The 15,449-nt window shown below is 35.2% G+C and overlaps 1 protein-coding gene across 1 annotated transcript; it reads right to left on the minus strand.

The window, feature by feature from the left end:
- Positions 1-11,835: 11,835 nt before the first annotated feature.
- Positions 11,836-13,143, minus strand: LOC121400379 (uncharacterized protein F54H12.2-like). Its single transcript, XM_041583292.1, has one exon. It carries the CDS (start codon positions 13,141-13,143, stop codon positions 11,836-11,838), a length of 1,308 nt encoding a protein of 435 aa, XP_041439226.1.
- Between the last annotated feature and the right edge of the window lie 2,306 nt (positions 13,144-15,449).

Here is a 15,449-nt window from a genome sequence, read left to right on the forward strand (position 1 = left end):
CAACTTTTTGTCCAAGTGCAATAAAGTGAATGGGCGATTTTTCTCATGTCAACTTTTCATTTTTGTTTTTGCACCGATTAGTTCAAGAAATAATTTCCTCTAAATTTTTGTTGTCAAATGAACAGTCATACGACTCGAGGTAGACCCCCGAACAATGTGAAAATCATGATGGAATGAAAGATCTTTATAAGAGACAAATTATGCATAACCCTTACCTTCAGTAGTTGTTGTAGCTAGAATAATAAATAAAGTATAGATACAAATGAAGTATCGTTGAAATAAATCGTTTTCATGAAAGTAAATATAGTTAGGCATTAAACCTTATAATTAAGGTTACAAAAATACATTGTTATACAGATTCAAGTCTACTCAGCCGCAATGATGCTGCAATGTAGGGAAATATATGGTGAACTAAAGTGGTGGACCCCCGAACAATGTAAAAACCATGATGGAATGAAAGATCTTTATAAGACACAAATTATGCACAACCCTTACCTTCAGTAGTTGTTGCAGCTAGAATAATAAATAAAGTATAGATACCAATGAAGTATCGTTGAAATAAATCGTTTTCATGAAAGTAAATATAGTTAGGCATTAAACCTTATATTTAAGGTTACAAAAATACATTGTTATACAGATTCAAGTCTACTCAGCCGCAATGATGTTGAAATGTAGGGAAATATATGGTGAACTGAAGTTCATTAGCAGTAAATGCAAGGAAAGGCAAAAGAATGAATCCTAGTTGTACACTTATTAGACTTGTATTTCCGGCCTGTGTTGGCTGGATCTCTGGATAACCAATTATAGAAAGTGTTGTGTCTTTTTAAACTTATAAATAAAGAAAATATAATTTGATCCTGCTATAGATCCTTTGTTAAGCCTCATCTAAAGCACACAGTAGACAGGTTTTGGACACCAAAAAGATTAAAAACACAGTACCATCCATAAAAGTTTTTTTTCCATATTACATGCTTTGGGGGTACCAAGAAGGCACATAGTTCTATGAAGTCCTTAGACTCATTCCTTTATATGGTCACGCTATGTCATGGTGATTAGTAAATATTAGCTATGAGCGAATCTGTTCCATTTTGCTTCGAGGAAAATTAGTGAAGCATTTTCAAAATGGCAAAAAATTTGAACATGGCATTGAAGTCCAAATTTTTTATGTGCAACAATTTTTTTCTCACTACAAATGAATTAAAGTCAATGGGTGTTTTCCTTGTAGCGACTTTTTGTCTTAGCAACTTTTTGTCCAAGTGCAATAAAGTGAATGGGTGATTTTTCTCATGTCAACTTTTCATTTTTGTTGTTACACCGATTAGTTCAAGAAATAATATCCTCTAAATTTTTATTGTAAAATGAACAGTCATACGACTCGTGGTGGACCCCGAACAATGTGAAAACCATGATGGAATGAAAGATCTTTAGAAGAGACAAATTATGCATAACCCTTACCTTCAGTAGTTGTTGCAGCTAGAAAAATAAAAAAAAGTATACTGTAGATACAAATGAAGTATCGTTGAAATAAATCGTTTTAATGAAAGTAAATATAGTTAGGCATTAAACCTTATAATTAAGGTTACAAAAATACATTGTTATACAGATTCAAGTCTACTCAGCTGCAATGATGCTGCAATGTAGGGAAATATATGGTGAACTAAAGTGGTGGACCCCCCGAACAATGTGAAAACCATGATAGAATGAAAGATCTTTATAAGAGACAAATTATGCATAACCCTTACCTTCAGTAGTTGTTGTAGCTAGAATAATAAAAAAAGTATTGATACAAATGAAGTATCGTTGAAATAAATCGTTTTCATGAAAGTAAATATAGTTAGGCATTAAACCTTATAATTAAGGTTACAAAAATACATTGTTATACAGATTCAAGTCTACTCAGCCGCAATGATGCTGCAATGTAGGGAAATATATGGTGAACTGAAGTTCATTAGCAGTAAATGCAAATAAAGGCAAAAGAATGAATCCTAGTTGTACACTTATTAGACTTGTATTTCAGGCCTGTGTTGGCTGGATCTCTGGATAACCAATTATAGAAAGTGTTGTGTCTTTTTAAACTTATAAATAAAGAAAATATAATTTCATCCCGCTATAGATCCTTTGTTAAGCCTCATCTAAAGCACACAGTAGACATGTTTTGGACACCAAAAAGATTAAAAACACAGTACCGTCCATAAGTTGTTTTTTTTCATATTACATGCTTTGGGGGTAACAAGAAGGCACATAGTTCTATGAAGTCCTTAGACTCATTCCTTTATATGGTCACGCTATGTCCTGGTGATTAGTAAATATTAGCGATGAGCAAATCTGTTCCATTTTGCTTCAAGGAAAATTAGTGAAGCATTTTCAAAATGGCAAAAAATTTGAACATGGCATTGAAGTCCAAATTTTTTATGTGCAACAATTTTTTTCTCACTACAAATGCATTAAAGTCAATGGGTGTTTTCCTTGTGGCGACTTTTTGTCTCAGCAACTTTTTGTCCAAGTGCAATAAAGTGAATGGGCAATTTTTCTCATGTCAACTTTTCATTTTTGTTGTTGCAACGATTAGTTCAAGAAATAATATCCTCTAAATTTTTGTTGTCAAATGAACAGTCATACGACTCGAGGTGGACCCCCGAACAATGTGAAAATCATGATGAAATGAAAGATCTTTATAAGAGACAAATTATGTATAACCCTTACCTTCAGTAGTTGTTGTAGCTAGAATAATAAATAAAGTATAGATACAAATGAAGTATCGTTGAAATAAATCATGTACATGAAAGTAAATATAGTTAGGCATTAAACCTTATAATTAAGGTTACAAAAATACATTGTTATACAGATTCAAGTCTACTCAGCCGCAATGATGTTGAAATGTAGGGAAATATATGGTGAACTGAAGTTCATTAGCAGTAAATGCAAGGAAAGGCAAAAGAATGAATCCTAGTTGTACACTTATTAGACTTGTATTTCAGGCCTGTGTTGGCTGGATCTCTGGATTACCAATTATAGAAAGTGTTGTGTCTTTTTAAACTTATAAATGAAGAAAATATAATTTGATCCCGCTATAGATCCTTTGTTAAGCCTCATCTAAAGCACACAGTAGACAGGTTTTGGACACCAAAAAGATTAAAAACACAGTACCGTCCATAAAAGTTTTTTTTTCCATATTACATGCTTTGGGGGTACCAAGAAGGCACATAGTTCTATGAAGTCCTTAGACTCATTCCTTTATATGGTCACGCTATGTCATGGTGATTAGTAAATATTAGCGATGAGAGAATCTGTTCCATTTTGCTTCAAGGAAAATTAGTGAAGCATTTTCAAAATGGCAAAAAATTTGAACATGGCATTGAAGTCCAAATTTTTTATGTGCAACAATTTTTTTCTCACTACAAATGCATTAAAGTCAATGGGTGTTTTCCTTGTAGCGACTTTTTATCTCAGCAACTTTTTGTCCAAGTGCAATAAAGTGAATGGGCAATTTTTCTCATGTCAACTTTTCATTTTTGTTGTTGCAACGATTAGTTCAAGAAATAATATCCTCTAAATTTTTGTTGTAAAATGAACAGTCATACGACTCGTGGTGGACCCCCGAACAATGTGAAAACCATGATAGAATGAAAGATCTTTATAAGAGACAAATTATGTATAACCCTTACCTTCAGTAGTTGTTGCAGCTAGAATAATTAAAAAAAAGTATAGATACAAATGAAGTATCGTTGAAATAAATCGTTTTCATGAAAGTAAATATAGTTAGGCATTAAACCTTATAATTATGGTTACAAAAATACATTGTTATACAGATTCAAGTCTACTCAGCCGCAATGATGCTGAAATGTAGGGAAATATATGGTGAACTGAAGTTCATTAGCAGTAAATGCAAGAAAGGCAAAAGAATGAATCCTAGTTGTACACTTATTAGACTTGTATTTCAGGCCTGTGTTGGCTGGATCTCTGGATAACCAATTATAGAAAGTGTTGTGTCTTTTTAAACTTATAAATAAAGAAAATATAATTTGATCCCGCTATAGATCTTTTGTTAAGCCTCATCTAAAGCACACAGTAGACACGTTTTGGACACCAAAAAGATTTAAAACGCAGTACCGTCCATAAAAGTTTTTTTTTCATATTACATGCTTTGGGTGTAACAAGAAGGCACATAGTTCTATGAAGTCCTTAGACTCATTCCTTTATATGGTCACGCTATGTCATGGTGATTAGTAAATATTAGCGATGAGCGAATCTGTTCCATTTTGCTTCAAGGAAAATTAGTGAAGCATTTTCAAAATGGCAAAAAATTTGAACATGGCATTGAAGTCCAAATTTTTTATGTGCAACAATTTTTTTCTCACTACAAATGCATTAAAGTCAATGGGTGTTTTCCTTGTGGCGACTTTTTGTCTCAGCAACTTTTTGTCCAAGTGCAATAAAGTGAATGGGCAATTTTTCTCATGTCAACTTTTCATTTTTGTTGTTGCAACGATTAGTTCAAGAAATAATATCCTCTAAATTTTTGTTGTCAAATGAACAGTCATACGACTCGAGGTGGACCCCCGAACAATGTGAAAATCATGATGGAATGAAAGATCTTTATTAGAGACAAATTATGTATAACCCTTACCTTCAGTAGTTGTTGTAGCTAGAATAATAAATAAAGTATAGATACAAATGAAGTATCGTTGAAATAAATCATGTACATGAAAGTAAATATAGTTAGGCATTAAACCTTATAATTAAGGTTACAAAAATACATTGTTATACAGATTCAAGTCTACTCAGCCGCAATGATGTTGAAATGTAGGGAAATATATGGTGAACTGAAGTTCATTAGCAGTAAATGCAAGGAAAGGCAAAAGAATGAATCCTAGTTGTACACTTATTAGACTTGTATTTCAGGCCTGTGTTGGCTGGATCTCTGGATTACCAATTATAGAAAGTGTTGTGTCTTTTTAAACTTATAAATGAAGAAAATATAATTTGATCCCGCTATAGATCCTTTGTTAAGCCTCATCTAAAGCACACAGTAGACAGGTTTTGGACACCAAAAAGATTAAAAACACAGTACCGTCCATAAAAGTTTTTTTTCCATATTACATGCTTTGGGGGTACCAAGAAGGCACATAGTTCTATGAAGTCCTTAGACTCATTCCTTTATATGGTCACGCTATGTCATGGTGATTAGTAAATATTAGCGATGAGAGAATCTGTTCCATTTTGCTTCAAGGAAAATTAGTGAAGCATTTTCAAAATGGCAAAAAATTTGAACATGGCATTGAAGTCCAAATTTTTTATGTGCAACAATTTTTTTCTCACTACAAATGCATTAAAGTCAATGGGTGTTTTCCTTGTAGCGACTTTTTATCTCAGCAACTTTTTGTCCAAGTGCAATAAAGTGAATGGGCAATTTTTCTCATGTCAACTTTTCATTTTTGTTGTTGCAACGATTAGTTCAAGAAATAATATCCTCTAAATTTTTGTTGTAAAATGAACAGTCATACGACGCGTGGTGGACCCCCGAACAATGTGAAAACCATGATAGAATGAAAAATCTTTATAAGAGACAAATTATGTATAACCCTTACCTTCAGTAGTTGTTGTAGCTAGAATAATAAATAAAGTATAGATACAAATGAAGTATCGTTGAAATAAATCGTTTTCATGAAAGTAAATATAGTTAGGCATTAAACCTTATAATTAAGGTTACAAAAATACATTGTTATACAGATTCAAGTCTACTCAGCCGCAATGATGTTGAAATGTAGGGAAATATATGGTGAACTGAAGTTCATTAGCAGTAAATGCAAGGAAAGGCAAAAGAATGAATCCTAGTTGTACACTTATTAGACTTGTATTTCAGGCCTGTGTTGGCTGGATCTCTGGATTACCAATTATAGAAAGTGTTGTGTCTTTTTAAACTTATAAATAAAGAAAATATAATTTGATCCCGCTATAGATCCTTTGTTAAGCCTCATCTAAAGCACACAGTAGACAGGTTTTGGACACCAAAAAGATTAAAAACACAGTACCGTCCATAAAAGTTTTTTTTCCATATTACATGCTTTGGGGGTACCAAGAAGGCACATAGTTCTATGAAGTCCTTAGACTCATTCCTTTATATGGTCACGCTATGTCATGGTGATTAGTAAATATTAGCGATGAGAGAATCTGTTCCATTTTGCTTCAAGGAAAATTAGTGAAGCATTTTCAAAATGGCAAAAAATTTGAACATGGCATTGAAGTCCAAATTTTTTATGTGCAACAATTTTTTTCTCACTACAAATGCATTAAAGTCAATGGGTGATTTCCTTGTAGCGACTTTTTATCTCAGCAACTTTTTGTCCAAGTGCAATAAAGTGAATGGGCAATTTTTCTCATGTCAACTTTTCATTTTTGTTGTTGCAACGATTAGTTCAAGAAATAATATCCTCTAAATTTTTGTTGTCAAATGAACAGTCATACGACTCGAGGTGGACCCCCGAACAATGTGAAAATCATGATGGAATGAAAGATCTTTATAAGAGACAAATTATGTATAACCCTTACCTTCAGTAGTTGTTGTAGCTAGAATAATAAATAAAGTATAGATACAAATGAAGTATCGTTGAAATAAATCGTTTTCATGAAAGTAAATATAGTTAGGCATTAAACCTTATAATTAAGGTTACAAAAATACATTGTTATACAGATTCAAGTCTACTCAGCCGCAATGATGTTGAAATGTAGGGAAATATATGGTGAACTGAAGTTCATTAGCAGTAAATGCAAGGAAAGGCAAAAGAATGAATCCTAGTTGTACACTTATTAGACTTGTATTTCAGGCCTGTGTTGGCTGGATCTCTGGATAACCATTATAGAAAGTGTTGTGTCTTTTTAAACTTATAAATAAAGAAAACATAATTTCATCCCGCTATAGATCCTTTGTTAAGCCTCATCTAAAGCACACAGTAGACATGTTTTGGACACCAAAAAGATTAAAAACACAGTACCGTCCATAAAAGTTTTTTTTTCATATTACATGCTTTGGGTGTAACAAGAAGGCACATAGTTCTATGAAGTCCTTAGACTCATTCCTTTATATGGTCACGCTATGTCATGGTGATTAGTAAATATTAGCGATGAGCAAATCTGTTCCATTTTGCTTCAAGGAAAATTAGTGAAGCATTTTCAAAATGGCAAAAAATTTGAACATGGCATTGAAGTCCAAATTTTTTATGTGCAACAATTTTTTTCTCACTACAAATGCATTAAAGTCAATGGGTGTTTTCCTTGTAGCGACTTTTTGTCTCAGCAACCTTTTGTCCAAGTGCAATAAAGTGAATGGGCAATTTTTCTCGTGTCAACTTTTCATTTTTGTTGTTGCAACGATTAGTTCAAGAAATAATATCCTCTAAATTTTTGTTGTCAAATGAACAGTCATACGACTCGTGGTGGACCCCCGAACAATGTGAAAACCATGATAGAATGAAAGATCTTTATAAGAGACAAATTATGCATAACCCTTACCTTCAGTAGTTGTTGCAGCTAGAATAATTAAAAAAAAGTATAGATACAAATGAAGTATCGTTGAAATAAATCGTTTTCATGAAAGTAAATATAGTTAGGCATTAAACCTTATAATTAAGGTTACAAAAATACATTGTTATACAGATTCAAGTCTACTCAGCCGCAATGATGTTGAAATGTAGGGAAATATATGGTGAACTGAAGTTCATTTGCAGTAAATGCAAGGAAAGGCAAAAGAATGAATCCTAGTTGTACACTTATTAGACTTGTATTTCAGGCCTGTGTTGGCTGGATCTCTGGATAACCAATTATAGAAAGTGTTGTGTCTTTTTAAAATTATAAATAAAGAAAATATAATTTAACCCCGCTATAGATCCCTTGTTAAGCCTCATCTAAAGCACACAGTAGACACGTTTTGGACACCAAAAAGTTTAAAAACACTGTACCGTCCATAATATTTGTTTTTTTTCTTATTACATACTTTGGGGGTAACAAGAAGACACATAGTTCTATGAAGTCCTTAGTCTAATTTCTTTATATAGTCACGCTATGTCATGGTGTTTAGTAAATATTAGCGTTGAGCGAATCTGTTCCATTTTGCTTCGAGGAAAATTAGTGAAGCATTTTCAAAATGGCAAAAAATTTGAACATGGCATTGAAGTCCAAATCATTTATGTGCAACAATTTTTTTCTCACTACAAATGCATTAAAGTCAATGGGTGTGTTCCTTGTAGCGACTTTTTGTCTCAGCAACTGTTTGTCCAAGTGCAATAAAGTGAATGGGCGATTTTTCTCATGTCAACTTTTCATTTTTGTTTTTCCACTGATTAGTTCAAGAAATAATATCCTCTAAAATTTTATTGTCAAATGAACAGTCATATGACTCGAGGTGGACCCCCGAACAATGTGAAAACCATGATGGAATGAAAGATCTTTATAAGAGACAAATTATGCATAACCCTTACCTTCAGTAGTTGTTGCAGATAGAATAATAAATAAAGTATAGATACAAATGAACTATCGTTGAAATAAATCGTTTTCATGAAAGTAAATATAATTAGGCATTAAACCTTATAATTAAGGTTAAAAAAATACATTGTTATACAGATTCAAGTCTACTCAGCCGCAATGATGCTGCAATGTAGGGAAATATATGGTGAACTGAAGTTCATTAGCAGTAAATGCAAGGAAAGGCAAAAGAATGAATCCTAGTTGTACACTTATTAGACTTGTATTTCCGGCCTGTGTTGGCTGGATCTCTGGATAACCAAATATAGAAAGTGTTGTGTCTTTTTAAACTTATAAATAAAGAAAATATAATTTGATCCCGCTATAGATCCCTTGTTAAGCCTCATCTAAAGCACACAGTAGACACGTTTTGGCACCAAAAAGATTAAATACACAGAACCGTCCATAAAAGTTTTTTTTTTCATATTACATGCTTTGGGGGTAACAAGAAGGCACATAGTTCTATTAAGTCCTTAGACTCATTCCTTTATATGGTCACTCTATGTCATGGTGATTAGTAAATATTAGCGTTGATCAAATCTGTTCCATTTTGCTTCGAGGAAAATTAGTGAAGCATTTTCAAAATGGTGGAAAATTTGAAAATGGCATTGAAGTCCAAATTTTTTATGTGCAACAATTTTTTTCTCACTACAAATGCATTCAAGTCAATGGTATGTTCCTTGTAGAAACTTTTTTGTCTCAGCAACTTTTTGTCCAAGTGCAATAAAGTGAAATAGGCGAATGTAGGGAAATATATGGTGAACTGAAGTTCATTAGCAGTAAATGCAAGGAAAGGCAAAAGAATGAATCCTAATTGTACACTTATTAGACTTGTATTTCCGACCTGTGTTGGCTGGATCTCTGGATAACCAACTATAGAAAGTGTTGTGTCTTTTTAAACTTATAAATAAAGAAAATATAATTTGATCCCGCTATAGATCCCTTGTTAAGCCTCATCTAAAGCACACAGTAGACACGTTTTGGCACCAAAAAGATTAAAAACACAGAACCGTCCATAAAAGTTTTTTTTTTCATATTACATGCTTTGGGGGTAACAAGATGGCACATAGTTCTATTAAGTCCTTAGACTCATTCCTTTATATGGTCACTCTATGTCATGGTGATTAGTAAATATTAGCGTTGATCAAATCTGTTCCATTTTGCTTCGAGGAAAATTAGTGAAGCATTTTCAAAATGGCAAAAAATTTGAACATGGCATTGAAGTCCAAATCATTTATGTGCAACAATTTTTTTCTCACTACAAATGCATTAAAGTCAATGGGTGTGTTCCTTGTAGCGACTTTTTGTCTCAGCAACTGTTTGTCCAAGTGCAATAAAGTGAATGGGCGATTTTTCTCATGTCAACTTTTCATTTTTGTTTTTCCACTGATTAGTTCAAGAAATAATATCCTCTAAAATTTTATTGTCAAATGAACAGTCATATGACTCGAGGTGGACCCCCGAACAATGTGAAAACCATGATGGAATGAAAGATCTTTATAAGAGACAAATTATGCATAACCCTTACCTTCAGTAGTTGTTGCAGATAGAATAATAAATAAAGTATAGATACAAATGAACTATCGTTGAAATAAATCGTTTTCATGAAAGTAAATATAATTAGGCATTAAACCTTATAATTAAGGTTAAAAAAATACATTGTTATACAGATTCAAGTCTACTCAGCCGCAATGATGCTGCAATGTAGGGAAATATATGGTGAACTGAAGTTCATTAGCAGTAAATGCAAGGAAAGGCAAAAGAATGAATCCTAGTTGTACACTTATTAGACTTGTATTTCCGGCCTGTGTTGGCTGGATCTCTGGATAACCAAATATAGAAAGTGTTGTGTCTTTTTAAACTTATAAATAAAGAAAATATAATTTGATCCCGCTATAGATCCCTTGTTAAGCCTCATCTAAAGCACACAGTAGACACGTTTTGGCACCAAAAAGATTAAATACACAGAACCGTCCATAAAAGTTTTTTTTTCATATTACATGCTTTGGGGGTAACAAGAAGGCACATTGTTCTATTAAGTCCTTAGACTCATTCCTTTATATGGTCACTCTATGTCATGGTGATTAGTAAATATTAGCGTTGATCAAATCTGTTCCATTTTGCTTCGAGGAAAATTAGTGAAGCATTTTCAAAATGGTGGAAAATTTGAAAATGGCATTGAAGTCCAAATTTTTTATGTGCAACAATTTTTTTCTCACTACAAATGCATTCAAGTCAATGGTATGTTCCTTGTAGCAACTTTTTTGTCTCAGCAACTTTTTGTCCAAGTGCAATAAAGTGAAATAGGCGAATGTAGGGAAATATATGGTGAACTGAAGTTCATTAGCAGTAAATGCAAGGAAAGGCAAAAGAATGAATCCTAATTGTACACTTATTAGACTTGTATTTCCGGCCTGTGTTGGCTGGATCTCTGGATAACCAACTATAGAAAGTGTTGTGTCTATTTAAACTTATAAATAAAGAAAATATAATTTGATCCCGCTATAGATCCCTTGTTAAGCCAGTAGTATAACGTATAGCCCTTTCGTCAAACTTAATTTGACAGGTCGACACGCCCCTTTCCCCGCCCATAACCCCGCCCACCCCTCCCACAACCCCGCCCATTCAACCTTCCCACACCACGCCTAAAGTACGCCCCTTTCTAATATCAAACAGCCTCAATTTCTAGCTTATCCCTTTGTGAAGCCAAGATACATCCTTATAGTGAAAAAAATTGCAATCATATTGGTTTTAATCAAAATATTTTTATTAGTGGTTCAACGCAACGGATTTGTAACATCGCAGTATGACATGCAGGTTTGTGTGTAATTACAACAACGTATACGTAATCTCAGCAGCCTCTTAGTTACAAAGTCACGTACAAAGCGGTCGTTTTTTCTAAAGTCATTTGTAAATCTTTTTAATACATTTTCAAAAGAAAGGCCTTTAGCAATACAATGTAAGATATAGATACAGTAATAACCGCAGACCGAACTAATTGCGTCCTGTATCTGCCTGTTTTGATACCTTATAAGCGTAGAATTTTTAGACAAAAATTTCATAAATTCACCGGGAAATAGTTCATTCGCCGGTGATAATCCATAGCTATCAAAAAAATTGACACGTCATTTGCGCATAATATAATTAAAACCCAGTGCTTCCCCCGCTGCTGTGATTTGTCCGTATTTACAATATAGGCCGCCGGTCTGTCTATAATTGCATTTCTCGGTAATAAATCACAAGGAAATACGCCTTTAAATATGCGTCATGAATGAAAGTCCGCTTTGATAACGTTGGTAATTTCATAGTTATTCATTGTTACTGAAAATCATATAAAACCTCCCTTCTATTATTAATTTCAATAATGTTCTCATGAACGGCGTAAACAATCATGTTAATAGTGTTTAACACCGGTTCAGCAAATCTAATTTCGGCTCTGAGGTTTCCAGTTTTTACTAGAGAGAAATGTCCGCCAGGTTCTTGATCCGGTGACAAATCAAAAGCGAACAAGGTGTAACCGTTCAAAAATTCAGACCGATCCACGGATAAAGCGTTGTCAGCCTTTTGTTTACCCGAAATATGCACGAGTGACATATATTCCCGAACAGCTGATTCGCCTTGAAAATTGGATTGAAAAGGCTTTGCGGGTATTTGTTGACCGTCCAAATATAAAGCTGCGTAATTCACATTATAGTGATTGAAGCACAAAGGGTTTTTTTGATAATTCCCCGAAAATGCGTCGTTGTCCACAAACGCTAGTATTACCGTTTTTGGAATGTTTCCGAGAAAGAGGTTTTCATGGTTGGATATGCGGGTGCCTGCCGGTATACTGTACACTTTAAGCGACGCTCGATCGATCGAATACTTAGCGTTAGCGGTTAACAGGGCACGACTGTGGCCGATTCTCACAGCTGGAGATACTTGAACTCTTTTGACAAACAGCGATGCGTGCTGTATCTGGACTTTAAAATGACCCGCCTCGGCAGACATAATACAGAAAGAGTCTTTATTTCTGGTCAACTTTATCTTTAGATCTAGCCCGTTCAGTATTAGCTTAGGTTGATTAAATATATCACCGTAAATGGGCCCCATTAATTCCACACTTCTGGAGCGTGCGGTATACTGCGAGCGCTTGTTGAAACCAGTGTTTCGACCGTCGAGAGCCCGGTCATCATGATGACCGGCTGTGTCTTTATAGAATAAACCGGCCGTAAATTGCGCCGCCAAAGTTTGTGAATTATAATTTATTAGGGATTCAATATAGGCTCTATACGTATACAGGTTGTCACTTCGGGAAATCAACGTGTCGCCCAGCGTTATGTCCAATTGGTTAAAAAGGCTAGCAATAGGGTAGTTAATAAGTGTAACGCGGGATCCGTCAGGTATGGGTGTGTTATCCGGGTTAACGATTCGGCAAACGACGTGTAACAGAGTGTTATTGAGGTCATAATAATATTCACCGCTGCCAGAGATGAAGAACTCCAAAGGAGCGTTATCGGCAAGGGCAGTGATTGGTTGTACCTCCACATAAAGCGATTTTTCTATGCTTGTCTGCGTAGGTGGTATTTGAAATATATCCAACTCTGATTTTGCGTACTCAACGGAGGTGTCATGCACAAAAGCCATAGCTCACGATTAGAAGATGTCGTCTGGTGAACGACTTCTTGTTTTCTGGCGACGACGTCTCTTAGGCGCAGACACTTTATTCATAAAAGGGGGTAGGATTATGCCGTCGTGGGTTCGTTTTCTTTTCCGCCTTTTTTTACGAATTTGCACCACACCAGAACCCTCCTGACCATGATTGGATCTATTTATGCGATCCATAACGGCGGTTGATGTCGTAGCTATGACATCTTTAGCGATGTTTCTAGCCGCTGTTTTTACATGAGGCTTTACTAGTTCCACGCCTTTCTTGAATAGCGGAACGACTCGCCGGAATAGACCACGAAACAGACCAGCGAGCCCAGAACCGTGCATGAATTCTGCGCCTTGAAAACCGTCCAAGCCATGACCCGCTTGTGTTATGTAATAATGTGTATACGCAACCGGGTCTCCGTACACTCTCTGGGACAGCATTTTTAATGTGTCGTCCCTGATCGCGGTCTAAAGTGTAATCGTGCGATTTTCCCGTATTTGAATTTAACAGGCTTGGCCTGGTCCGTGAGTATCGTTATTGTAATGTTATCAAAGTGTTGTTTGCAGAGCGGTATATAGTCCGGTCTGTTATACTTCTGCGTGACTACATCACCGTTTTTGCCGCTTATCTCAACAGTTCTTAAAAGCTGTACGTAGCTATCACCAACAAGTTGGTGTTGGATTATATCAGTATAAACAAACATTGTATAGAACCCTGCTTTGATATCCGGATTAATTTTTTTCTTTATAAGTAAAGTCTCATTCTCTACAGCATCAACAGACGTTAAATCAACGTTGATACCCTCTAAAAACGGCGAGCCAGACTCGTCGTATCGCATAATGTATTGCAACGGGCTGCCGACAATCTTGTTTGACCAATCGCTTTTGTTTGACCCACCACGCACAAGATGCGGCAGCCCCAATATAACACCCAACTTTTCACACGGAACAAACTTGTAAACGTCCGATTTAGTAACATAAACAGTTCTCTCAATATCGTCGTATCTTAGTCGCAGTTGATCGGGAGGTATTTTACCAGACTCAAGTTTGTTATTAACGGCTTTGACCAGATCATTCATGTGATTGTAATAACCGGGTTTGATATAAAATTCCTTGATAGGCTCACCCTTTGTCAAGATGTAAAAAAGACCATCTCCCGCCTCAAAGGTATTCCATGTGAGAGGGTACTGGATCTCTACTAACGCCACTTCATAAGGTCCTCGTAGATTGACGGCTTTTGCTAATTTTGTGGTGTAGTCAGCGATGGTGTTGTCGGGGTAAAGCTTAGCTGAAGAGTTGCAGGGTAGTGTAATAAAAAACGATTCATCTTCCATAGTTTACAAGCTCAACAGTTGTTTTTCAGATACCCAAGCGTTAAACTTTTCGGGATAACCGACCCACTTTACAAAATACAAAGTGTCTCCTCTAACTTTCTTCTTTTTGACAATTTTTTCTATCCTGTAAACGCGATGCTTATCGAGGGGGACTTTTTGAACCTCTTCAGCGTAGAAGGACCCTTCAATGAGATCGTCAGACAGGTCTTTCAACTTATAAAGGGGCCTCAGCCCTTTAGTGTTTATAGCATAGATGGTAAATATTTCATCTGTGTAGGTTTGTTCATAACCCTTTGTAAATGGGCCCTTATAGCGTACAATTCTAACGTGATCGCCTATTTTCAGTAAAGGTTTAACTTTCTTAACAGCAGCGTAATCACCGTAAATATTTTTCCAAATGATCAAAAAATTCTCTTTTGACACATCAACAGGTCGACAACGTATAGATCTGTGATACGAGTGATTATAACTATGCACAAGGTCTTGCAACTTGTCAATGTATCTGTAGGTGTTTTGCTCTCTAAGATAACGCCACATCCGTGTTTTCAGAGTTCTATTAAAACGTTCCACTAACGAAGCTTTGACCGTATTTGTAGTTAAAAAATGATGTATTTTAAAGTCGGCACAAAGTTTTCTCATAGGTTTGTTTATAAACTCTCTACCACGATCCGTCTGAAGCTTTCTGGGGGTCCGACCGCTGAGTCTAAATATCTGCTCGAAAGCGGCAGCTACTGTTGTTCCCGATTTATTTAAAATTCCAGAAACCCAAGCATATTTTGAAAGAATATCAATAACAGTTATCAAGTATTTAACACCGTTGTTTTCTTTTGAAAAGTCTATCATTGACACAAGATCAGCCTGCCACTGACTGTCTATATCAGACACAAGGACTTTGTTTCTTTTAAATGATTTTTTCACCGGTTTGTACAACGTGTAAGTGTCCTCATTGTTTAGCCAATTTTT

The sequence above is a fragment of the Xenopus laevis genome, chromosome 2S (assembly GCF_017654675.1).
Source record: "Xenopus laevis strain J_2021 chromosome 2S, Xenopus_laevis_v10.1, whole genome shotgun sequence".
NCBI lineage: Eukaryota > Metazoa > Chordata > Amphibia > Anura > Pipidae > Xenopus > Xenopus laevis.

Excerpts from the sequence above, each read along its gene's own strand:
- LOC121400379 (XM_041583292.1), bottom strand. The coding sequence starts at position 13,143 with ATGGCTTTTGTGCATGACACCTCCGTTGAGTACGCAAAATCAGAGTTG.